This window comes from Arvicanthis niloticus, chromosome 1 (assembly GCF_011762505.2).
Source record: "Arvicanthis niloticus isolate mArvNil1 chromosome 1, mArvNil1.pat.X, whole genome shotgun sequence".
NCBI classification, from domain to species: domain Eukaryota; kingdom Metazoa; phylum Chordata; class Mammalia; order Rodentia; family Muridae; genus Arvicanthis; species Arvicanthis niloticus.
Window position 1 is genome coordinate 6,675,561 of NC_047658.1, and position 26,249 is coordinate 6,701,809.

At 49.9% G+C, this 26,249-nt stretch overlaps 1 protein-coding gene across 1 annotated transcript in view; it reads left to right on the forward strand.

Annotated features, from left to right (window-relative positions):
- The window catches only part of LOC143441636 (IgGFc-binding protein-like), a 33,495-nt gene extending 12,562 nt beyond the window's left edge, over positions 1–20,933 (forward strand). The window contains exons 6-19 of the mRNA XM_076930513.1: positions 930–1,522; positions 3,771–4,356; positions 4,458–4,657; positions 7,836–7,977; positions 9,939–10,276; positions 10,506–11,082; positions 11,411–12,027; positions 12,552–13,095; positions 13,973–14,541; positions 14,918–15,494; positions 16,786–16,985; positions 18,659–19,042; positions 20,400–20,671; positions 20,776–20,933. Of these exons, the coding sequence (XP_076786628.1) occupies positions 930–1,522; positions 3,771–4,356; positions 4,458–4,657; positions 7,836–7,977; positions 9,939–10,276; positions 10,506–11,082; positions 11,411–12,027; positions 12,552–13,095; positions 13,973–14,541; positions 14,918–15,494; positions 16,786–16,985; positions 18,659–19,042; positions 20,400–20,671; positions 20,776–20,785 (5,609 nt within the window). The 3' untranslated portion in view covers positions 20,786–20,933. The remainder of the gene's footprint in view (positions 1–929; positions 1,523–3,770; positions 4,357–4,457; positions 4,658–7,835; positions 7,978–9,938; positions 10,277–10,505; positions 11,083–11,410; positions 12,028–12,551; positions 13,096–13,972; positions 14,542–14,917; positions 15,495–16,785; positions 16,986–18,658; positions 19,043–20,399; positions 20,672–20,775) is intronic.
- The last annotated feature ends 5,316 nt before the right edge of the window (positions 20,934–26,249 follow it).

The window sequence follows — 26,249 nt, forward strand, 5'->3', positions numbered from 1 at the left end:
TTCCTCTCTTGGTTTCAGTAGTTTGGTGTTGGTGCATCCTTTTAAGTTTAGATTTTTATGAGGTGCTGAGGTATGGAGGTGGAGCCTCATGTAAGTCAACCGTGCTGTGTTGGGGAAGTCCTGCCCAGCCTGCTTGGCTGGCTGCTTCTCTTCACTTTTACAGAGCTGCCTGCCTGATAAGATTGATCTGTGTTTAGGAAGGGGCAACAAGAAATGGTTTGGTTTGGTTGGTTTTTTTTTTTTAAGGTTTATTTTACATGTGTGAGTGTTTTGTCTGCATCTATACCTATGCACCCATGAGCATGAAGAGCCCATGGAGATTAGAAAAAAATGTCAGATCCCCTGGAACTGAACTTCCAGATGCTTGTGAACCACTGTATGGGTGATGGGAATCGAACCTGGGTTCTCTACAACAGCAGTCAGTGCTCTTACCAGCTGAGCCATCTCTCCAGACCTGTGTTTGGTTGTTGGTCTGTTTGCTCATTGCAACACTAAATGATTTCACTAAAATGTAGCATAAGTAATTATTTTTAATTACTAAATATTTCTTAATGCTTGAAATCACTAAACTTATACATTATCAATACTATAAAATGAAGATGCTAATGCTGTATCCACTGATATAGTTTCTACATACAGACATGCATAAGCTTATTTAAAATATGTAACACGTGTTAGCATTTATATCCAATGTTAGCAGTGTCATCAAAGATATTACAGATTAACCCAAGCCACAGTTGCATCAGAACTGAATCTTATTTCTGAGGCTCAGAAGCTATAATAAAAGGGTATTCCCTTGAACCTCCTAAACACAGTGGTCTCTTGAAATTGTGTGTGTGTGTGTGTGTGTGTGTGTGTGTGTACTGAGGAATCAACTGTGTCCACCCAAGAGTAAAAGTCTTTGATCTTGTTGACCCCTCTCTCTGCAGCAATGAACTGCCCACCTCACAGTCACTATGAGCTATGTCAGCGAGGCTGTCCGTTGACCTGTGGAGACCAGCCAGTGCCAGGAGGCTGCGGCTCAGATTGCTACGAGAGTTGTGTCTGTGATGAGGGCTATGTCCTTAGCGGTGAGACCTGCATACCCCTGGCATCCTGCGGTTGCGTATACCAGGGCATTTACCATGCGCCAGGAGATGACTTCTATCCTGGCCCTGAGTGTAACTCCCTCTGCCACTGTAATAAGGGTGGCCTGGTGTCCTGTCAACCCTCATACTGCAGCCCACACGAAGTCTGTAAAGTGTTTGATGGCATCCTGAGATGTGTGAGTGTGGGCTCTGCCACCTGTCATGTATCAGGGGCTTCACATTACACAACCTTTGATGGCCGCCACTTTGACTTCATGGGCACCTGTGTGCATGTGCTGGCTCAGACCTGCTGGACCCGGCCTGGCCTACAACCATTCACAATACTGCAGGAGAACACAGTCCAGGGTGACAAGCAAGTCAGTGTGACCAAGATGATCACCATTGAGGTGGCCAACTACACCCTGCAGCTGGAGCAGAATCAGTGGAGGGTCAAGGTGAGAGCAGAGGTGGGGCCCTAGAAGAGACATGGACCTCGGGGGTTGATATGTGAACAGCACTCAGTTCTGAAGGGGGTGTTTAGAGACCCAAGAGAATATGATGTGAGAAAGTGTGACCTCAACAAGAGGAGATACGGATAGAAAGCCTAGAGTAAGGAGGCCTCAGGGACCTGGAACCTTTCCCATGTTGCTTTGTCTCTCCTCTGTTCTACCCTTAATTGACCCTCTCCTCGTTTTCCTATGTGCCCCATCTTCCTCCCACTGTATCTGGTCCCTGCCTGTTGTATGACACACTTTCTGAAAAGACAAGAACAAACATCTACTCACCCCTAGATGGGAATTAATAACGGGCCAGAATAACAATGCCACCCAAGTTTAACTTGGTGAACCAATGAGTTTATGGGTTTCTTAAAGGAATATAAACTCATGGATCACAACCAACTCAAAGGAAACTGGGAAAAACAAAAGTCTATCCCAGTGCAGATGATAACTGAGCAAAGCTGAAACCCTGGAGCTTTTTGAACCACCTTCGGCTAGTTCTGCAAGTAGGAGAATCTCCCAGCAGTCCCCATTGCTTGTATAGCTTTGAGGAGGGAGGGACCCTGAGTATCTGCTAAGTTTTAGGAACTTTCTGAGACATGTGAGTTACTTTCTTCCTTAGTCTTATAGAGCTTCCTTTTAGAACTTCTGCATTCTGATGAGCCTCTCTCAAGGATGAAATATATTCATGGGAAATTTTTACCCAACACTGCTCAAGCCAACTCCTTGGTTTCCTACCCACAAGGAGTACTTGATATAGTCACAACATAGAAAAGTTCAGAGGTGGGAAAGGTTCAAGGACAGAGAACAATCTGTAACCACCATCATCCCTTAGCAACGGTAGCAACAATAAATCGGCCACTCATTCTGAATGCTGTCCCAGGCCCATTGGCTGCTAAACACCTGGCACTCTCACCATCAATTTAACCTGCAATAGCAGCTGGAGAAGGCACCATGATTGGATTCTTTTTTTTTTTTTTTTTTTTTTTTTTTTTTTTTTTTTTTTTTTTTTTTTGAAGATGAAGTCCCAACACTGTGTTGAAATTCTTTAGCAAAGCAAGGCACTTGCTGCTAAGGAACAGCACAGTGGATCCCGCACACCACACCCCATGCTTTTCTGAGTAGGAAGATGGCATCTCACAGGAGACTGGCATTTGAGATACACTGGGAATATCCCCCACTGACACGCAGCTCACACCTATTGTCCTGGGAGCAGTAGGTACAAGAGCTGTCACACGGGCTGCTCATGGGTTGCAGGTGCAGCATCTTCCCTAACAAGCCCCAAGCTCTGAGCTTAGCAGCTGACAAATGAGCAGCTCCAGACATGTGGGAACAGTCTCTGTTCCTGTCACCAAATCCCAGCTTCCCTGTGACTGTCCCTCACTGCAGAGGCAGAAACTGAGCCCAGAGGGTTAAGTGACTTGCCCTTATTCACTACCAGCCTGGGGAGGAATGGCTGCTGATGACATGCCTAGAGCGTGCCTTTCCCCTGCCTCCTCCCAGTCTCCTCACACCTATGAAAAGCCAGTGGGCAGGGCTTGTGTGCTGAGGAAGGGCGCAGATGTGGTGAGATCAGGGGTGCACCAGGCAGAGCCCTCGGGTGATCCTCAGGTGAGGAATGGAGCCTGGCTTTACATCCAGCCACACTCTCAGCAGCAACTCTGAGTGCCCTGGCTGTCCAGAATGAAGACTTGCAAGCAGAGCCCCCAAGCCACCGGGTGTGTCTGCAGCCCAAGCCTTTGCAGGTGTCATGTATCAGATTCCCTAGATGACACTCTGGAGACAAGGCACCTGATCCCTCCTAGAAAGACAGGAAGTAGGAACACAAGTGAGTCTCCTGCCCAAGGGCACAGAGGGTCTTTCCATAATGCTCTTTCTATGGTCTCTGTCCTACCCCAGTGCCTCACGGGACACTTGCCATTTGATTTAGGGCCCACTTGGATCCGTGGTGGTTTTAGAGTAAGATTATAATTTTGTATTACACCAACGAAGACCCTTTTTCCAAATATGTTCACATTTCAAGGTCCTGGCTCATATAGAATGCTGTTATTATACATATTTGACAAATATGGAAATGGGGGAGCAGAAAGATGGTGCTACTCAGGGTTTCAAAGTCAGAAAGGAGCATCTAGAACAGACTAGAGACACTTAGTGACAGACTGCCTCAAAGTGTGCTCTCTGGGGCTTGTCATTCCCTGACTACCAGGTGAACGGTGTGAACATGAGGATGCCTGTGTTACTGGATGACTATAGAGTTCAGGCCTTCCAGCACGGCACAGACGTGGTCATCAAGACCAAATTTGGCCTGCTCGTGTCCTACGATCTCAAACACAGCGTGCATATCACCGTCCCCAACAACTACTATAAACACATGTGTGGCCTGTGTGGGGACTACAATAATGACCCCAAGAATGACTTCCAGAAGTCTGATGGCTCACAGGCAGCCAGTCCCAATGAGCTGGGGAACTCCTGGGAAAAGGCTGTGCCAGGTTCTTCATGCACACCCCGGCCTGCCTGCAAACCGGGACAGAGTTGCAAGCCAAAGTGCTGCCCAACTCTGGAGAAGAAGTATCGTGAGAAAGAGTTCTGCGGGCTACTCACCAGCCCCACAGGGCCACTGGCTGCCTGCCACAAGCTGTTGGACCCTCAGGGTCCCTTACAAGACTGTGTCTTTGATCTCTGCCTGGGTGGCGGGAACCGGAGCATTCTCTGCAACAGCATCCATGCCTACGTGAGCGCCTGCCAGGCGGCTGGAGGCACCGTCAAGCCATGGAGAAGCCAGACTTTCTGTCGTGAGTGATGGGACACTGAGGGGTAGGGAGGAGGGAGCTTGGGAGACAGGAGTAGAATCCCACCCCCACCCTGCTCTCTGATTGGCATTCTCTTCTTACAGCAATGGAGTGCCCCCTTCACAGCCACTATGAGGTCTGTGCAGACACTTGCTCCCTGGGCTGCTGGACAATCACCACTCCTACCCAGTGCCCGAACACGTGTTCAGAGGGCTGTGAATGTGACACGGACTTCCTGCACAGTATCACAACCTGTGTGCCCATGGAGAAATGTGGCTGCCACTACAACGGAGTCTACTATGAGGTAGGAACCCAGCCTTCTTGATGGAGCCCGGGACTTCCTCCTGAACCCAACCCTCACTGTTTTTCAGCCGGATAGTCTTTCCACCATTCCACCTTCTGAATACCTCTCAGCCCACATCTGTCCCCTCCCCTCACCCTGACTTGGTACACCTTGTCCTCCACCAGTCCCTAATTTTTCCCCCTCTGGTCTACCCTCCTCATAAGAGTAGAAAAGACCTTTCCGAATGTCACCATGAGTATTGTTTTAAACTCTTCCCCTGGCTCCCAAAGTCAAGATTTACCTTTGTGTACCATTTCCGGACAAAGACAGCTCTCCTGTTGTGAGTCATATGGCTGGAGTCTTTCTGTTCTGCTAAGATACAGGTCATACGTATGCAAGTGCTGATCCTGGGCACTTTGTCTCCAACCAGTGTTTGATAGAGGTCGAACAGGCAAGAGCTGCTACTGTCAGAGCTCTGGTTCAGGAAGTGTCACAGTTCTTACAAAGGCCTAAGGGTTCCAGGATTCCCTAGCCCTTGGCAGCTGCCAGGGTTACACCATAGGCCTGGGGTATGAAAGCCCCGTGCATGTAAAGCTCTCTGGAACTTCCCCAGCAAACAGAGTCTCTGCAGCCTCCTGCCCTCTCTCCCTTCTGCCACACCCTCTGTCCTCGGCCCAGTTGCTCTTCCCCACCGCTCAGCTGGCCACTCTGCTACTTTATTCTCTTTGTGTTGCTGGCTCAGCCCTCAATACTGAAAAGAAAGCAGGAAGAGACCACCCAGAAGCAGCCTTTCATTGGGCCTATGTGTAACACCATGGAAGGTGGCACCGGGCTCTGTCTCCCAGCTGACTCAGGAGGTGATCTGATCAGCACGCCCACAGTGCTGGGGGGGCGGGGGCGGGGGGGGGGGATTTAGACCACACAATCACAGCTTGGCCTCTTCAGCACCAGTCAACAACATTCACTGCCAGGCCACCAGGGGGAGCACTTCACCTCAAGTCTAGAGATGCTTGTAGGATCATCTAAGAGTTCACAGAGATCTGTGATAAGGAAAAGTCTAATGAAAACCAAAAGTCAGCCGGGCGGTGGTGGCGCACGCCTTTAATCCCAGCACTTGGGAGGCAGAGGCAGGCGGATTTCTGAGTTTGAGGCCAGCCTGGTCTACAGAGTGAGTTCCAGGACAGCCAAGGGCTACACAGAGAAACCCTGTCTCAAAAAAACAAAAAACAAAAACAAAAAAGAAAGAAAGAAAGAAAGAAAGAAAGAAAGAAAGAAAGAAAGAAAGAAAGAAAGAAAGAAAGAAAACCAAAAGTCTTCTCCACAAATCCATGGATTGCTCAAAACCGCGGGTGCTGATGTGAGTTTAGTCGGGCAGGTTCATGTGAGCTTAGTCGGGCAGGCTTATACTACAAGAACAAATAATTTATCTTAACAACATGATTATAATAGCTTTTAAGATTTATTTTTATTTTATGTGTGAACATTCATGCATGTCTACACACAATGTGTATTCCTGGTGGCTGTCATCAAAGAAGCTAAGAGTCGGCATTTGATCCTTTAGGGCTGGAGCTCCAGATGCTTGTGAGCTGCCATGGGGGTGCTGAGAACCAAACTCAGGTCCTCTGGGAGAACAACCAGGGCTCTTAATGACTGAGCCATCTCTCCAGCCCCGGTTTATAGGGTTTATAGCAGCTAGCCAGTGCCCCGAGGAGAGATGTGCCCCATCCTCTGTCCCGTGACCACAGAGGAGACTTGTCTGTTATAACAGCTATTCATTTCCTCTGCTTCCTCCTTTTGCCCCCCAACACGGAGGGGTGTGTGTGTGTGTGTTGACTCTGCCTTGTTTATAGAAGACTCAGAGGGCAGTACCCTCCCCGTGGTTCTCCTTCCATAAACACTAGTAATGAAGTCAAATGTGGAGGGGGCAATGCTCACGGACCTGTCTGATGTACCCAGACAGGCTTCTCATTATGACATCAGCTGTGTGATGTCAGGAGACCAGTGAAGTGTCTCACCATACGCCTGTGCATCGCTTACCTTTCACAGTAATCCCCTTTTCTTGCTTCACTTTTACCCTTTTCTAAGCAGCCCAGATTATTGAAACGCTGTCTTCTTACTGTCGCCTGGGCTCCGCACACTGTATTAAAGCCATTGTACTCGCCATTTTTTTTCCCCAAGTCAGGGTTTCTCTGTGTAGCCCTGGCTGTCCTGGAATTCACTCTGTAGACCAGGCTGGCCTGGAACTCAGAGGTCTACCTGCCTCTGCCTCCGCTGCCAGGCTCATTGTATTTTATTAGTTCTGTCCTATTGTTAAGTATCTACTGTCTGCCAATGAGAAAAATGACACCTAAGGAAACTAAGTTGCGTTATTTAGAGTTTGGAAAGAGCCTCCACCAGAGCCTTTACCCTGATCCTTCTTCCTTCCTTTCTTCCTTTCTTTCTTTCTTTTCTGATGGTTTTGGTATGTGGCCCTAAATGATTCACTATATAGTCCAGACTGGCCTCAAACTTTCAGCAGTCCTCTTCCCTCAGCTTCCCTAGTGACACAGACCTGGCATGCTTTGTTTGCGTTGACTAGTCAACTCTGCTTCTCCTAAGCAGTGCATATTTTAGAATGAATGGGCAAGTGAATGAATAAAGTGGATGGATGGATGAATGGATGGATGGATGGATGGATGGATGGATGGATGGGTGAGTGGGTGGATGGATGGATGATGGATGGATGGATAGGTGGGTGGGTGGATGGATGGATGGATGGATGGGTGAGTGGGTGGATGGATGATGGATGGATGGATGGATAGATGGGTAGGGGATGAATGGGTGAATGGATGGATGGATAGGTGGATGGATGGATGGATGGATGGATGGATAGGTGGGTGGGTGGATGGATGGATGGATGGATGGATGGGTGAGTGGGTGGATGGATGATGGATGGATGGATGGATGGATAGATGGGTGGGTGGATGAATGGGTGGATGGATGGATGGATGGATAGGTGGATGGATAGAAGGATGGATGGATGGATGGATGGATGGATGAGTTGAACCTCAAAGCCATGCCATGCCTCAGTTTCACTGGCAATGGACCACACTGCTGAGAGTTGCTTTGTATACTCCAATTCCCTCTGTGCCTGGAACACTGGGGATGCCAAAGTTGGCACCCGCCTCTGGTTACTGATGGCATACTCTCTTTCCCACAGCCAGAGGAGTCAGTCCTCATTGAAAATTGCCAACAGCATTGTGTGTGCCAACCAGGCAAAGGCATGGTGTGCCAGGATCACAGATGCAAGCCAGGACAGGTGTGCGAGCCCTCAGGAGGCGTCCTGACCTGCGTCACCAAAGGTGCTGGGGAGTGTGGCTGGGCTGGTTTGGGGGGACACAGGACACAGGACACAGGCTGGGAGTTGAGGGTGACATGCTTCATGGTGAGAAGTTCAGAAGGCTGTGGATTGAGGTGCCAGACCTTAGGCTGGGATTCCAGGAGCCAAGAGCAGAGGTCATGCAGACTGGGTGTCAGGGGGCCTTATGGGATGCCAGGCTGCAGGAACCCTTGGGCAAGATTTTGATGGTGGATGTGAAAGGCCCTTGGAGTACTGCAGGATTGGGTGAACTTTTTCTCTCAAATGTAGTGACAATTACTGAAGTTTGCAGGTCAAATAGCCTGGAGAACAATTTCTCACTGAAACACAGGTTTATTTACAACTGCAAGCACCAGAAGATTCTCTGATTTCTTGCCCACTGACTCATTGGATTGGTCATTGGGGCTTCGGAAATCAGCATCAGGGTGCAGGGTCACTGGAAAATCAGAGTTCTGAGTTTCTAAGGTAGCTGTCCCCAGGATAGACGCAGAGACAAAGTCAAAGAAGAACCTTCACTGTGGTCCTGTTCAGCAGAGGATCATGATTTTAAAGATACGGATCTCAGAAGAGGCATCCCCTCTTTCAAAATTGGGGACAGTTTTAACCTCAAACTGGTTTCTTAGGAAGGCAACCCTCTCCTGCAATGAACAAAGGATGAGAACTCCAGAACTGAGGGCCAGGCTGGGATTCTCAGAAAGGATAAGCAGGATTTCAGAGTCACTGAGGGAAAGTCTACATTGATCAGGGTCACAGCAGGAGAAAGAGTTTAATATGGCAAGTGATTTACATATTTGAGGATGTGGTTCAGTCCTTGCTTAGCCTGTGCTGGAGTCTATCCACAGCACTGGGGCTGGGAAGGGTGTTACCAGCACCGACTGCTGTAGAGTAAGGAATAGTACCAGTAATTGAGTGGCCCCTTCAGGGCTTCCTTCACCTCATAAGAAGGCAGGGAGAGGGAAGCGACACACCCTAAGGCTGTCTCAGACCTCACTGGAAAAGGCACCCTTGCAACCACCTCTGGGTGTCCGAGGATCTATCAGGTTAGGGGTTGAAGGAGTGAAAGCCCCACTGAGGTTCTGAGGAAACTCATCTGGAAGCAGCCACCGGGGATATCTAAGTGGCCAGCTAGAGAGCTAGTGTCCCACCTGCCTCAGGCCTCACAGAGCCACCTCAGCTGCAGCAGTAGCAGCAGCAGCAGCCAGAAGAGCAGAGCAAATTGTAAGGACAGGGGGCCTCCTGCCTCCCGCAGACTCCCCAGCGCCCTCTGCTGACAAAGCTTCCAGGCTGATTTCAAACAGGAAAGAAGACAGAGGAGTAAGTTTGAAGACTGGATGACTAGACACACAGAGTGTATTTGTGCGTGCTATAACTAGAAACATGGCGGGGGGTCGTACAATGGCACTAACATGGAGCCTTAGAAACGACAGCTCTCCAACATAACCAGCAGTAATGAAACTCTTGAGGCTGACCACAGTACCACCTGCAAACGGAGCTAGCGCCTCAGGCCAAAAGATGTAGACTGGGGACTGAGTCAAAGTGTGAGATCTTGGGGCTCCAGACACAGAAATCTCACCAGGATATCCCAGGACTGGGGTCTTGAGCATAGAGATGTAGAGTCCAGAAGAAGGTGTTTGATGCCCCCTGGAACTGGAGTTACAGACGGCTGTGGGCCTCCACATGGGTGCTATTAACCAACTCCAGGTCCTCTACAAGAACAAGGAGTTAACAAGCAGTTAAGGTCATGTTCTTAACTGCTGAACCATCTCTCCTTCCCATAGCAACCCTAGGACCTAGGACTTAGATGTCGACACTGTTACCTAGAATCCGGTCTCCCTCGTAGCAACATTCAGAGCCAATCTGCCTGGTACATTGTGGGGGTAGATTCTGGGAACAGCCGTGCTTGTGGTGGGCAGCCGCTCAAGAACGTGTCTCCTCTTTCCACAGACCCATGCCAAGGTGTCACCTGTCGGTCCCAGGAAACATGCACAGAGAGAGACGGCAAGGGGGTGTGCATAGCCAATTATGAGTCCAGGTGCTGGGTGTGGGGAAACCATCACTACCATTCCTTTGATGGCCTGAACACTAATTTTCATGGGACCTGCAGTTACCAGCTGGCAGGAACTGGCTGCCCTGGCATCAATGGAGATGGGTTGACCCCCTTCAATATCATCACCAAGCATGAGAGCCAGAGCAACCCTGCTGTGTCCAGCGTGAAGAAAGTCACTGTGACTACCTATAATACCAGCATCACAATCCATAAGAAACATATCGGCAGAGTCCAGGTATGATCAGTAGGATCCAAGCACCCAACGAAAGTCAGAGTTGGAAGAGATCTTGATCAATCAAGAGATCTAAAATAAATCCCAATGCCAGGTCTTGTTCCCAAGAACCTGAGTCAGTTGGTTAGAACATCAACCAAGACAACCAAGAAGAAGCCCTTGGCAAGGAAAGGGAGGGGGCCAGGATAACACACTGCTCTCATGACCCCTGTTGGACTCCCTCTCTCCCCAGGTGAATGGAATTCCGTTGATTACCTTACCTGTCAACTTGGCTGGTGGGAGGATTTCAGTGGTTCATGGAGGCTCCAAGGCTGTGCTGGCGACTGACTTTGGGCTTCAGGTCACCTACGACTGGAACTGGAGAGTAGAGGTCACACTGCCCAGCAGCTACCATGGTGCAGTGTGTGGGCTCTGTGGAAACATGGACAAAAATCCCAGCAATGATCAAGTCTTCCCTAACGGCACAATGGCACCCTCAATACCTACCTGGGGTGGCAGCTGGCAAATCCCAGGGTGGGATCCTCTTTGCTGGAATGAATGTCAGGGGTCTTGTCCCACATGCCCAGAGGACCAAGTAGAGGAATATGAGGGTCCTGGTTTCTGTGGACCTCTGGCCCCCGACACAGTGGGTCCCTTTGCCAGCTGCCATTCCCACGTGCCTCCTGAAAGCTTCTTCAGAGGCTGTATGCTGGACCTCTGCCTGGGTGGTCAAGTCAAAGACATACTATGCCAGGCACTGGCTGCCTATGCTGCCGCCTGTCAAGCTGCTGGCATCAAAATCCAGGACTGGAGGACTCAGGCTGGTTGTGGTGAGTGGTGGGGAGCAGGACAAGGCCTGGGTGCATGACACTGACTCTGCTGGGCTGGGCTGGCTTCACTCCCACCCTTCGCAGTCTTTCAGCTGGCTTCCGTTCATCCCTGTCTCCTGGCTGGGTCTGTCTGTGTCTCCAGCTCATCTCTCTGTCTGCCTCTGACTGTATCAACTCTACTTTGTCACTGTGTCCCTCTCTGACTGTGACACTGGTTCTGCAAGTCTCTCTGTCCCCTTCTGTCTCTGTTGCTGTCTCTTCCCACTCTGTCCCCAGAGGTCAGTCCAACATTGTTCTTTGTTTCTCTCCCTCCTTCATCTTCCCACAGAGATCTCCTGCCCTGACAACAGCCACTATGAGCTCTGTGGCCCACCCTGCCCAGCCAGCTGCCCACCCCCAGCACGGCACAAAACCCCAGCTGCATGTGATGGACCGTGTGTGGAGGGATGCCAGTGTGACCAGGGCTTTGTCCTGAGTACTCATCGGTGTGTTCCCCTGGATGGTGGCTGTGGCTGCTGGGTCAATGGTACATACCATGAAGCAGGCACCGAATTTTGGACTGATGCCACCTGCTCTGAGAAGTGTTGCTGTGGACCTCAGGGTGACTCCTTGGTCTGCAACTCTGCCAGCTGTGGGCTGGGTGAGGAGTGTGCCTTGTTGCCCTCTGGGGAGCTCGGCTGCCAACCTACAAGCATAGCTGAATGCCAAATACTGGGTGATCCCAGATATATCACCCTAGATGGTTACCAGTTTGACTTCCAAGGCACCTGCGAGTACCTGCTGAGCGCACCCTGCCATGCGCCACCTACAGGGACTGAATACTTCAATGTCACCGTAGTTAATGAGCACAGGTGCAGCCAGGCTGTCAGCTACACCCGAAGTGTCACTCTGCATATCTATGGCATCAGCTTGACCCTCAGTGCCCACTGGCCCAGGCAGCTACAGGTGAGTGAACTGTAGGCCACACAGAAGCCATTGCAGCCTCTGATGCATGCAATCAGAGCATCTTCCCCGGCTTGGCGGGAGCATGAGGCTGGTTCAGCTTCCATCTGTGGGACCAGGAAGGCTGGAAGCAGTGGCTTCCCCAGGCTCAGCCTTCCAGTCTTCCTCTGTAGGGTGGATTGTGGAACGTACCTACTTCATGGTAGCATAAAGAACCAATGTACAAGTCTCCTTACTATTATAACCAGCAATCATGAGTTAAAATCCCAGCAACCACAGGGTGGTTCAAAACCATCCATAATGATATCTGATGCCCTCATATGGATGTCTGAAGACAGCTACAGTGTACTTTAGGCCGGAGGAGGGAGTATGGCCGGATTGAGCCGGGCCCAGAGTGACCTGGGAGAGAGGGGATGTGGAGGGTTGGAGGGAGAGGGACCAGAGCAAGAGGGAGAAAGGGAAGGGGGGAAAAAGATTGAAACACAAATAGACAGGACTCAACTGGTTCCCCTTTCCCACATCCACAGGTGGATGGCGAGATGGTAATGCTGCCTTTCCGGCTGCGATCGGTACTATTTGTTCACCTAAGTGGCACAGGCTTGGTGGTACACACCACCTGGGGGCTCTCCTTGGTTTTTGACGGAGACAATTTCATGCGCCTTCTTGTGCCCGCAGCCTATGCAGGCACCCTCTGTGGCCTGTGCGGGAACTACAACAAGAATCCCAAGGACGACCTGACCGCAGTGGGCGGGAAACCTGAGGGTTGGAAAGTGGGCGGAGCTCCAGGCTGTGACACGTGCCCGCTTAGGTTTTGCCCAAAACCCTGCACACCGGAGCAACAGAAGCGTTTTGGTGGCCCCAATGCCTGCGGCATTATCATAGCCCCCGAAGGCCCACTAGCACCGTGCCACAGCCTTGTGCTACCCATGCAATACTTCGAGGCTTGCTTGCTGGACACCTGTCAGGTTCAGGGACATCCAGGAGGCCTCTGCCCTGCTATATCCACCTATGTGGCAGCTTGTCAGGATGCCAGGGCTCAACTTGAAGAATGGAGGAAGCCAGACTTCTGTCGTGAGTACTGACCCATGTAGCTCCACACAGACGGGGCCATCCCCTTCACCTCCTGACAGAGACACACCCTGGCACTAATACTGAAAAACACCAGTCGGGTAGGGAAGGACCCAGGGCACATCCAAAGTCAGAAACCCTGGGTGCAGATCACTCTGGAGGTTCATTTTTCTAGTGGGCTTGGATATGACCCAGTGACAGTTACTCAGCAAGGAACCCCTGTCAGAGACCAAGTCTCAAGCCCCAGAACCATCTCCCACGCTGGAATAGAAGTGGTCAGATAGCCCAGTGGTGTCTGGGGTGACCCTACATTGCCTGCCACATACAGGTCAGACATCAGACACGCTCAGTTGGAATCAGGACCTGTCCCCAGCAGATTAAAGCAGACTGAGTCAGAAGGTGTGGGACAACTCCTTCAGGAAGATCTGCTGGGTCAGGTCCAATCTGTCAGTGTCACTCACTCATATACACACTGCTACAGTGGCATCCTGAAGCAGAGCACGTCAGAGAGGCCCATGGGGGCTCCAGTCATGCCGGCACTGTCCTCAGTCAAGTTGACTGGCCTCCCACACACATGGGTCTCTAGTCACACTCACACCAGTAAAGCCTTGGTCGGTTCTAGACCATTCTGTTCATATGTGTGTGGTCATATCCCCAGATAGTCGCTTGCGTTAGAAGTACTTGTCAGGGTGATACACCCTTCTCAGGGAGACCAGGTCATGCCCCACACCTGAGATCCCACATCATCGCGCCTGTCATATGTTCTAGGACCAGTCCCATACCAAGCCAGAGGCGGCGGGCTTCAGTCAGACTCTCACACCCAAGCCCTCCTGATCCCACCGTCGACTCTACCTGACCCTTCCTTGTTCTCTTCCCACAGCCCTCCAGTGCCCTGCCCACAGCCACTACCAGCTCTGTGGTGACTCCTGCCCTGTGAGTTGCCCGAGCCTCTCAGCCCCCGAGGGCTGTGAAACCATCTGCCGTGAGGGCTGTGTCTGTGATTCTGGCTTCGTGCTCAGTGGTGACACCTGTGTGCCTGTGGGCCAGTGTGGCTGCCTCCACCATGGGCGCTACTATGTGCTGGGTACCACCTTCTACCCAGGCCCTGAGTGTGAGCGGCTCTGTGAGTGCGGGCCTGGTGGGCAGGTCACCTGCCAGATAAAGACCTGTGGAATCCATGAGGAGTGCCGGGTAGAGGACGGCATCCGCTCCTGCCATTCCAAAACCTCTAAATTAATGCTGGTCCTTCATGGCAATCATTATGTCACACCTGATGGCTTGGTATATAACCTTTATGGCTCCTGCTCCTACATCTTGGCACAAGTTTGTTTTCTGAAACGTGGAGAGGATGAGTTTTCCATTGTACTTGAGAAGGACTTGGCTGGAAATCCCCAGCGGTTGGTGGTTACTGTGGCAGGCCAGGCTGTGGTCCTAGCGAAAGGGCCACAGGTGAGTAGACACAACCCTGCCCGTGGTTCTACAGGGATGCAGCCCCACATACAGGGTCATCTGAAGTCATGCCCCTACTTTGGAAGGTCTTAGGGGACACTGACCAACTTGAAAGTCCTGAGGGTACTGAAAGACACCAGTGGGGTAAGGCAGTACCCAGAACCTGGTTGCGTAGAAGGCAAAGGTACCACCCTGAAACCTATTGAAGACATGGCCCTATCCCTGCCCTGGGAGATTAAAATGACCTCCCTCCAGTCTAACTAAAAAGCACTTAGCTCTGCCATGAGGGTCTAAGAGAGACAATGTTCTTTGTCAGAACTGTAAGGGTCCTCCTTAAACTGATATTCTCTGACCTCCAATTGACCTTTGCATCCAGGTGACCGTGGACAGTGAAGTTGTGGCACTACCCGTGGTTGTAGGATCCATATATATAACTGTTGAAAGCCGAAACATATTTCTGCAGACAAAAAGTGGGCTGAAACTTCTTTTTGATGGTGATGACTATATTCTCATGTCCATCCCGAGTTCCTTCCGTGGCCGTGTCTGTGGCCTCTGTGGGAACTTCAATGGGAACTCGAGCGATGACTTGGTGCTGCCCAATGGAGCAGTGGCCCCCAGCGTGGAGGCCTTTGGAACTGCATGGCGAGCTCCCGGCTCCTCCTTGGGCTGTGGTGAAGGCTGTGGGCCCCAAGGCTGCCCAGTGTGCTTGGCAGAAAAGAGAGAAGCATATGAGAGATATGAAATCTGTGGGCAGATCCGGGACCCCCGAGGCCCCTTTGCAGCTTGCCACAAGGTTCTGAGGTACTCAGATCGCTTCTTCCTCCAATGTGATTTTGACCTGTGTACCCATAATGGAGACAAAGCCTATCTCTGCCGAATCCTAGCAGCCTATACTGCAGCCTGCCAGGCAGCTGGTGCAGCAGTGAAGCCTTGGAGGACAGACAGCTTCTGCCGTGAGTGTCTCCCACCCCTTGTGTGACCCCTGGCCCTCCTTCCCTGTCTGCTGCTCAAGAGAAGTCCCTGCCTGTAACAGGGCTTCTCCCAGCCCTGCCCTGGCTTCCTCTGTGGCTTTCCTCCTTTCCTTCTGGCTCTGGGGTCTCAGACTCCAGTCAAGAGTCCACGCCCCCAGCCCTAACACTCACCTTTTTCCCAGGCTGTTCCCAGCTCTTTCCACAGTGACCTGAAATGGAGTTGGGCGGGTTGAGAACCCACAGGAGTCCTGAGTAACTCACTGGCCCTTCCCACAGACTCTATTTTCTCACATCCTCAGTGTGAGGCCACTGGCAATAGGCCCCACCACCACCACCAATCCAGAATCACACACCTATTTCCAAATTATGGGGTAGCAACAAGTCCCTGCAGATGCCCTGTGCCAAAGCAGTGGTCCTTAGAGCTTCAGTGAAGAGCCTGTTCTCCTTCAGATTCCTATTAAAAGCTACGCAGAGGCCCATCATCTATCTACCCAATGGCACTGAGAGAGTCCGAGTTTGACTGTGGACACCATCACTAGCTCAGACAGTAGGCTAGGCTCGTGTGCCCTGTGCTCTCTGGGCACACCCTGGTGGCCCTTAACGTCTCTGCAGCTGCTGTATTTCCAACTGAAATCAAACTTCACCCCAAACCTGATTGTCCTTTCCTGCCCCAGTGACTGTGATGGTAGCCACACCAGCCTGCAACACTTACCCAGAGCCTTATCTTCATGTGTCTTCCACACATCCTTGTCTTTCTCTTGCCCCATCCTCAAACCCATTCTTGTGCTATCCCAACCCTTTGCACGCACCTCCCAGCTCACCTAGATACTCTGCTTTCCCCTGTCCTAAGTGAACCTTGTCAGAGCCTCCCCCCGGGTCAGCCGTTCCTTCTGCCTGAGCCTCCCAGTGCAACTGCATCTTCTGCCTCACTTCCCCAGCCCATCCTGACAGCCTGCTTGTCCACTCCATCCCATCCTCAGCCTCTTCGTGAGCTTCCCTGTGCTATCTTCCTGTACCTCTTCGTCCGACCCCTGTCTTCTTGCTGGTCCTCCAAGGCCAAGCCCAGCCTTCTTCCGTGCGTTCCCATCTACCCTAGCATTTCCATTTCCCAGGCCTGACACTCTGTCTAGCATTTCCCATCTCCCCAGTCCTCTCTGCCTCTTCTCTCCCAGTGCAGTATGGCAGCTGTAGCTGTCTGTATACCTGAATGTGATCTTTGTAAGACAGGGTTGGAGACTGTCTGCCACATTTGCCTTCCCTCCTCTCCCCACAGCTCTCCAGTGTCCTGCCCACAGCCACTACTCTGTCTGCGCACACTCCTGCCAGGGCTCCTGTGCTGCTCTCTCTGGCCTCACTGGCTGCATCACCCAGTGCTTTGAAGGGTGTGAGTGTGATGATCACTTCCTGCTCTCCCAGGGTGCATGCATTCCTGCCCAGGACTGCGGCTGCTCTTACAATGGCCAATATATGCCGGTGAGTGGAGGGGGCTGCGAGTCTCTTAGCAGTCAGTGTGGGTGGAGGAACCAGAGGGACATCCAGAGCTGCTGTGCTCTGGGTTTCTGTCCAAGGATTGGGACACAGAGGGCCACCACCTGTGCCCAACTGTGGCTGCTGTATTGAGTCATCCCAGTCTCAGCAGGTCAAACATGAGAGCTTGGTTTCCTGCAGTTCTGGAGGTCAGGAGTCAAAGGTCAGACTCACTGCACTGACATCAAAGTGATGGAAGGGGACACTGGGTTGTCTCAAGAGGACAATCTAGTCCTTGCCTCTCCCACCCCCTGGTGGCCTTGGTCAGTCCTTGGCTTGGTCACACCACTCCAATCTGCATCACTTCTCTGTGTGACATAACATCTCCCTGGAGTCCTTTTATGGATGCTCATGGGATTTCCCACCTAGACACCCAGGATAAATTCTCCCTCTAAACGGCACTGGTCACACTGTAAACACGTTTCCATCTAAGGAAGCATGCCTGCTCCCAGGAAGTGGGAACTGCTGGTTTGGTGTGTGCCATTCCTCCACTCCCTTCCCTCTCTGAACTCCTTCACTGCAGAGTGGCTGAGTCAGCATCCTGGCTCCTTAGGCACGTGGTGCTCAGGGCAGTTGGTACCCAGTGAGGGTCTGCCTCATCCTCCCGTGCATCCCATTCAGCAAAAAGAATTGAATTCATAATAGTGCAGCGGGTGGCTCAGCTGCCAATCATTCAACAGCGTGATTTGGGATTCAATTGTTAATATTCTTGTTGATGCTTTTTGAAAGATCTTTGTGTGCATAAGTCTGTTTGAAATATTAATTGATCTTGTGATTTCGACAATCTGCCTGCCTCCTACTCTGACCCTATTCTTGTGGGCCTTGTTCTATTCCAACACCTTCTCTCCGGTCCCTGGTTCTTTCTGGACTCTGAGATGTCTTCAGCACCCACCTTACCTCCTCCAGTAGGTTTTTATGTGTTGTAGTAATAAGTATCTTCATATAATTAATGTTAATAAATCACTAGGAAATATAATAGATTAAAACAATGGCTGTGTTTCTAATCTTGTGACTGCAGTTTTATTGCTGTAAGATAATATCTGAGGAGAACTGTTTTATGGATAAAGGTGGTTTTGTGACTCACAAATAATCATTATATCCTAGATTACCTTGCTGCTATTAAGATCACATACCATAGGCTAATACTAGTTTTGCAAGAGCTTCTAAGATTATTTATAAATTTTCCAACGTAACCAGAGTCCCTACTTGTAAGCTCCATAGATGGATAAAGTCTCCACCCTCTTCAGACCATTGATACAAAACCTTGAGGACTGAAGTCCTACATGGTTTAAGGGAACAAGTCATATTCAAGCCAATGCAATTGGCCTGAGCTGGGGTCATTGCCTGTACCACATGGTGACTCACCCTTCAGTGTGCTAACCCAGGCTTGTACTCACTGTAACTGGGCAGTGGTGACAGAGTGCTGACAGGGTGGGCTGTCAAGGCTCTTGAGTCAAGACATGAATTCCACACAGCCTGTCCTCCGCTGTTTTATTTATAAATCACAGGCTGAGGGCCATTGAGATTCCTGGGTGTAGGACATACTAGCCATTTCTTACTGGGAACTCTACAGTAGCCCTCTGCATGAATGCACACCATCCACCCCTTTCTGTGCACAGGTGAACTCCTCACTGATGTCCTCAGACTGCAGCGAGAGCTGTTTCTGCTCCCCAAACAATGGTCTGACATGCCATGAAGCTGGCTGTCCATCTGGCCGCGTCTGTGAGATCCAAGCAGGAGTCCGGGGTTGTTGGCCAGCCAAAGGTCTCTGTACCTTCTCAGTGGGTGGCAACCTCATTACCTTCGATGGGGCTCTCAATATTATCAGCTCCCCTGGTGTCTATGAGCTTTCCTCTCGATGCCCGGGACTCCTGAAGAATGTGCTCTGGTACCGTGTGCTTGCTGATGTCCAGCCTTGTCGTGACAATGACAAGATTGTGAGCAAGGTCCACATCTTCTTCCAGGATGGCATGGTGACTGTGACCCCAAGCAAGGGCGTGTGGGTAAGCCTGGGCACAGAGGGCAGGGCGGTCTTCCCTGGCTTTCCTTCTTCCTGTCAAGGTGTCCCACATCCTGGCTACCTGGTGACCTTGAAGTCTGTTTCCTCCATCCAGGCCTCTGCCCTTTTCTCTGGATTTGTACCTGTCTCTCCATGTCAGCCTGGGTCCCTCTCCTTGGCCTGAGTTCTTACATTCAAGTCACGGGCTAGCTATGCTGTTGATTTTGATCAAGACTCCACTGGTTAGCAGGGACAGGAAACCAGATACAAACCTGAGGGCTGAGGGGAAATGAATGGACTGGCTCCTTATCTGGGAAACCCAGAGACGGCCCCAGAGAAGTGTCTGGACCCAGAAACCCCAGCTACACTGTCAGAATCTCCTCCTCTGGGTTTCTGACTTGTTTCTGAAGCTCCTTCTTTCTCTCTCTCTCTCTCTCTCTCTCTCTCTCTCTCTCTCTCTCTCTCTCTCTCTCTCTCTAAGCAGGATGTGTGAATATATCCGTGTAGCTCTGGCTGTCCTGAAATTCACTATGTAGATCAGGCTTGCCTTGAACTCACATAGATTCACCTGTCTCTACTTCCTGAGTGCTGGGATTAAAGGGGAGAGTCCTCATGCCTGGTTTTCATCTTCATTCTTAGACAGGTTTTTTTTTTTTTTTTTTTTTTTTTTTTTTTTTTTTTTTTTTTTTTTTTATGAGAATACCACCTGTCCCACCCTGACCACCTCAGCAGAAACTGGTCTAACAAAAGTTCCAGGCCTGCATCGGCGCACTAAGCCAGTTTGGACTACCTGTACACTTCTAGTCTTGGGGGTGGTACGATATGATTAGCCAAACTGGCATCCCATGAAGTGTTGAGATTCCTCAAGTCAATTTCCAGGTTCCATGATCCCCACCAAGAATAGTTGTTGTACTGATAACCAAGAATTATCACAACGAGAGGTTATGAAGATACAATGCAAATGGAAAAAGGAAGTCAAACAGAACGTTCTAAGTCATTATTACATCCTAAAGAGCAGAACATGAAGAGTGGCCCCAGAGTCACTCAGTTGCTTACTTATCTGTCTGATCTGAGCTTTTCACCTTAACTTCAGAATATCATGAGGATCCATCCTTCCATCCTCTGACAACAAAGAATTGTTAGTAAGTTAATCTGAGAGTCATATTGCAATGGGCATAAGCAGAAGAGTGAGCTGTGTGTAGATGCCCCCCAGCTGTCTCCCCACCTGTCCATCCCTCCATGTAACCCTCCTCTCTTCCAGCACTTGCCCCTTTGTTTAAGCTGTCATTGTGCATGAGGTGACCCCTCAGCTCTTCTGTCACTCAAGTCTCACGTCCTCATTTCCCCTCCCCCTCCACCAGGTGAATGGCCTCCGTGTGGATCTCCCAGCTAATGTGTTAACATCTGTGTCTGTGAGGAAGATGCCCGATGGCTCCATGTTTGTCCACCAGAAGGCTGGGGTCCAGGTGTGGCTTGGAAAAGATGGGCATCTGGATGTGATGGTTGGTGGTGACCATGCAGCCGTGCTGTGTGGGGCCTGTGGAAACTTTGATGGGGACCAGACTAATGATGTGCGTAAATATCAGAAGAGGATTTCAATAGAGAAGTGGAGAGCACAGGACTTCTCCCCATGGTGAGGATGGAGAATGGAGGCCAGACTTGAGGGAAGTAGGAAAGAGGTCGTGTGGGTGGACGCTTAGTCTACAGGATCCAGTGCTAAGTGTCTGTCTCTTGCAGTTCCAACTGATCAGTCACCACTGGCACTGAAGACAAAACCTGCTCCCTCCCAGAAGTTACAGTGATTGGAAGATGCCCTGTGTGTCCCTCCCCTGTCCCTCCCCTTGCCGAGCCCCTGAAGCCAAACCTGGAAGCACTGAGTAAATGGTAGACCCAGAGCTGTCTCCTGCTTTCTCCCTACTGCGGGAGCCGTGGATGATGCCGAGTCTTTATTAGAAGACGGAAGGCTGTGTGTGTGGGTGCGTGAGCAGATTAAGAGTCAGAGGGTCAGAGTGGGAGAGACATGGGAGACTGAGAGTCACAGAATGGATGATTAGAGGTGTAGATGGATGACATGGTGAAGGGCTGGACGGGAGAATAGGTGAAGGGTGGAGAGAGAAAGACAAACAGACTGTGACCTTGCCGTTTATAAGTCTGGTGAGTCGCCTGGTTTCTCTCTGACTTGGTTTCATCACCTTCAAACAGAATGAGCTCTCATAGAGTCAGCGTGAGGATTAGTGTAGGAACCCTTAACAAGAAAAATGCAAACAGAGAGGATGCTAGGAAAACGAACCGTTTCTTTTCTGTTTCTATGAGAAGACTCCTTGACCACAGGCAACTTATAGCTTATGGCTCCAGAGGGGAAGTTCATAATGGGAGAAGCAGCATAGCCACAGGAGGCTGAAGCAGGGAGCTGAGAGATCACGTCTCAGCTGCAAATACAAACAGAATGGGCAAAGATCCTCTCTCAAAACCCGCCCTGGTGAGGTACTTCCTCCAAGTCTCCACTTCAAACAGCACCACCTACTGGGAACCAAGTGTTCAAATACCCAAGCTCATGGGGAAGATTCAAGCCACCACAGAGAACATAGGAGGGTTCGGAGAGCCAGATTTAGTTCATGTTATATCATATGAAGTGTCAGAATAAGACGACACCACTGGTTTGAGTCCTTACTGAGTTTCTGGTTGGAATGATGGAGGGGAAAATATAAAAATTTATTTCAAGAGTTTTATTGTGAACCAGCCAGTTTTCTCAGCTTCTAGGATGCTGGGGCAGCCGTGATTGGAGAGTTGGGGGGGGGGGGGTCAGTTTTACAGTTTAAGACTAGGAGTGAAGTTGTGTGACTGATAGCGATGGGAGCATGTGGTCACAAGCGGGTAAGGTATGATGAAGAGGTAAGCAGGTCAGTGAGTTGACTGATGGATCTGATGATGCCTGGAACACCTTGCGGGCTAATATGGCTGACAATCCCCAAAGGCAGAGAGAGTCACAGAGAGAAGGGTGTCGCAACGCAATGGCACCAAGGGGAATGAGGATCTAGTCCTATATTCTAGTCCCATTCTGTTGCTGTGTCCAATACCATGGCCAAAGCAACTCAGGAGAGGTAAGGACTTATTCCGTTACCATTACCACTTAATTACCATCAATTATTGAGGAAAGTCAGGGACTCAGGCAAGACCTTAGAGCAGAAGCAAGGGAGGAATGCCTCTTGCTGCCTCCCTTCCAGGCTTGGACTTACCTAGTGTGCTTATACAGCCTACAACCACCCCCAGTGGTCTCTTCTAGGACACTCCATCCCTTATCAAGTTGATACACAAAAACCTCACATTAAGCATAACCATTCAATTCCTTGTCCCCCAAATTCTTGTGTGAATATCATGCTTTAAAACACAGTCAAACATTTAAGCCTCTAAAAATTTTCAGCAGTCCAAAAGTCCAAGGTTTCTTTTAAAATCCCACATATTAGTGCAGTGCTGAGCTTTCTGTCAGCCCCAGCAGCACCCAAAGGCCTGGCTCCTCCGGCCTCTCCCTCTCTGCTGTTCTCAGCACACAGCTTGTCCCAGCTCAACCTGGCTCCATATCACACCTGCCGCTGTCCTTGGTGGACATTCAGCAGTCTTAGCATCTGTGATAACCTGGAATCTCCACTGCCATTGAGGCCATACCTTTACGAGCGACTTCTCCATGGGGACTCCGATGCTGCCATGTGTTACCAAATCTCAGCTGCTCTCCCCTTTTGTAACTTCACATCCAGTCCCACCCGGCTGACTCTTACATACTGCTTGCCAAGTTCAGACCTTATTTAACTTTTTAATTAAAAAAAAAAAATGTAGCCAGATATAGTGATACACACCTTTAATCCCAGAGGCAGAAGTAGGTAGACCTTTGTGAGACTGAGGACAGCCTGGTCTTCATAGTGACACCTTGTCAAAAAAAAAAAAAAAGTAAAACATTCTAATACAGTACAATCCAGAGATATTCTGTTAGCATTCTGCCTGAACTCCACCCCAACACTTACCTGGCAACAGCCAGGTAAGCCTGGCCCACCATAAAAGGGGCTGCTTGCCCCGCTTCTTGCTCTCTCTTGATCTCTTGCTCTAGCTCTCTTTGTCCCTCTGTCCCCTCACCCCTTCTCCCCTCCCCCCACTCTCTCCATGTGCTCATGGCCGGCTTCTACTCCTCTACTTCTCTTCCCTCCTCTTCTCTTCTTCTTCTTCTCCTTCTTTCTTCTTCCTCTTCTTCTTCTCCTTCTTCTTGTTCTTCTTGTTCTTCTTCTTCTTCTTCTTCTTCTTCTTCTTCTTCTTCTTCTTCTTCCTCTCTCTCTCTCTCTCTGTCTCTCTCTCTCTCTGTCTCTCTCTCTCTTTGCCTCTACTACCCTCCTGGCTCCCCTCCCCATGCCCTGAATAAACTCTATTCTATACTATACCAGTGTGTGACTGGTCCCTCAGGGGGAAGAGATGCCTCTGCATGGGCCCGCTGAGACATCCCCTTCCCCCACACCTCTGAACACACCAACAGAACATACTGTTTATCTCTCTATCTTTTTATAAACACATCACTGGGAATGCACTAATGATATATGTCCGCACAGCTTAGAACAGACGACACCAGACCAAATGGTTCTAAGTGGGGTTTATTCAGGAGAGGGCAAAGATGGGGCCGGGGCGAGAGAAGTAGAGGAAGAAGACAGAAGAAGAGAGAGAAAAAGAAGAGAAAGAAGAGAGCAAGGTCAGGGGGTTCTGTCTTTTTTATATGGGCCGTGCTGTAGCCTCTCCCAGGTAAGGGTTGGAGGTAGCAAGGTGAATTCTGGGAATGTATAGCAGTTGCCTTGGCAACGATTTGGGGGTCGCCTAGATAGATGTGATGTCACTGGGTTTGGAGCCTGATACCAACATATTCCAACTTGATATTTATATGCTAAGGAATTATAGCAGAAAAAAACATTAAAAGTATTTGATTTCTATAAGAACATGAAAGCCACACGTATCCTGCCTTAGTTGGAGTTTTTATTGCTGAGATGAGACTCTATGGCCAAAAGCAACTGGGGGAGGAAAAAGTTTATTTGCACTTTCATGTACCAGTTCATCATCTCAAGCAGTTAAGGCAGGAACTCACACAGGGCTGAAGCCTGGAGCAGGAGCTGATGCAGAAGCCAAGGGAGAGTGCTGCTTACTGGCTTGCTCCTCATGGCTTGCTCAGCCTACATTCTTATAGGACTCAGGACCACCAGCCCAGGGACCGCACTGCCCACCGTGGGCTGGGCCCTCCCCCATAAAACACTAATCAAAATAATGCCCTATAAGCTTGACTTACAGAAGCAATTTTTCCGTGGAAGATCCCCCCTCTCAGATCACTATAGCTTGTGTCAAATTGACATAAAACCAGTGATCATATATACTAAAATTACTGCACTTTGTAAATACAAATTGATGGAATTGGAAAATATCCCACTGGTGAGGTAACCCGAGCACAGAAAGACAGACGCCACATGCTTTCTCTCTTTTGTGGATCTTTGATCTGAACTTTCAGGTTTCTGTGCTCAAAATGGAATGAGAGTCAGCAGAGGCCAGGAAGCAAGAAAGGAACCATGAGGAAGGAGGGAGCCAGAGCGGGCAGGAAGACATGTATGATGTGAGAGAGGGGGTATGAGATATAAAAAGTATTAAGTGGGGATGATGCAGGGACGGGGAAAGATGGGGTGTGCGGAATGGTTAACCAAAATATAATCTATAAAAAATTAAAAGCTTAAAATAAAAACTAAAAACATTTGTGTGGGCGCACTCTGCATGAATAGACACTTCTGGATACTCCTAGAAGCCAAGATACTAATAAAAATCTCAGTGCCATGCGTGAGGTGTCTCCCTGTGTCTTTTGTCAGTGAGGCCCCAGAGCGCTCCATCCCCAACTATACAGGATATGACATTCTCTTGGTTGTCCATCAGAACTCAATGGTAAAAACCGTATTGCTGAAAGCATCACACACTTTGGTTGCAGGACACAGAGACTTCCAGTTGGAACTTGAAACTTCCTCCCTGCTGGCTAGCTTCATGGTATCAGAATGTTCTGTGTAGCCTGCTGGAGAAGAAAAGTCATTGTAGCCGCCCGAGGCCACAAGTCAACTGGGTTCACCTGAAAGGGGGGCTGGGAATTGAAGGGGGAAGGAGGGCGAGAAGAGATGAGGCCAAGACAAAGTTCTCTGATCAAGGCCCAAAGCTTTAATGTTCAGCTCTCAATTTAAAGGGGAAGACCCAACCACAACCTCTCCTGGTTCCAGATGGGTGGGATAATCCATAGTCCGTTCCTGGTCACGGCCAGAGATGTCTCAAGGCAAGCCCAGGGGCAGTTCTGCTTCTGTGTTCTGGGCAGCCAAGGTGGGTAACTCCACCTAGATCCTGTCACTTGACCTTGTTGTGGTAAACAAGATCTCTCAGGCCTGCTCATGGTGGGGGGGGGGGGGAGGGTACAAGTCATCAACTCTTTTACCCAACTGTGGATTGATGTTACAGTTCCAACTGTCCAGGCTTGACTGTTTGGGGGGAACTAACTACTTTCCAATTAGATCTAAGGTTTGCTCCAAAGTAAGGAAATCCTTCCTGCTCCTGTAAACCTTGTTAAAAAGCCTGTGGCTGAGGAGATGAGAGACTCTGGAAGAGGTGGGGTGGGGTTTACTACTGGTTGTGCTAAATAGACATTTAAAACTGTCTTCTAAATACTCGTGGTTATATCCATAAAATAGTTAGTGCTTCTCTCAGCCTTAGACAGAGAAGCATCCATTTGTAGTAGTGAAAGTTAATTCAGAGACTCATCACTGGTTCAAGTGCTGACAGTAAGTGACCATTGAGTGTTCAGCTCTAAACAAGACAACTGTATCATCCCCACCATGGCCTTGGGTATGCTGAGGAAGACTGTAAGAGCTGGCTGATGCTGAGAAAGGCTGTGAGATGCTGTCTTCTGACACGGCTCCTAGACCACTGCACTCACAAACATGGCAGCAGCTGTGGCTATCTGCACAAAAGCTGCACCATAGACAGACAGACAGACAGACAGACAGACAGACGTGGATGGATGGATAGATAGATAGATAGATAGATAGATAGATAGATAGATAGATAGATAGATGAATGGGGATAGATGGGTAGATGGATGGATGATAGGTGAATGGATAGCTAGATGAGTTGATAGGTGGGTAGATAGGTGGGTAGATGAATGGATA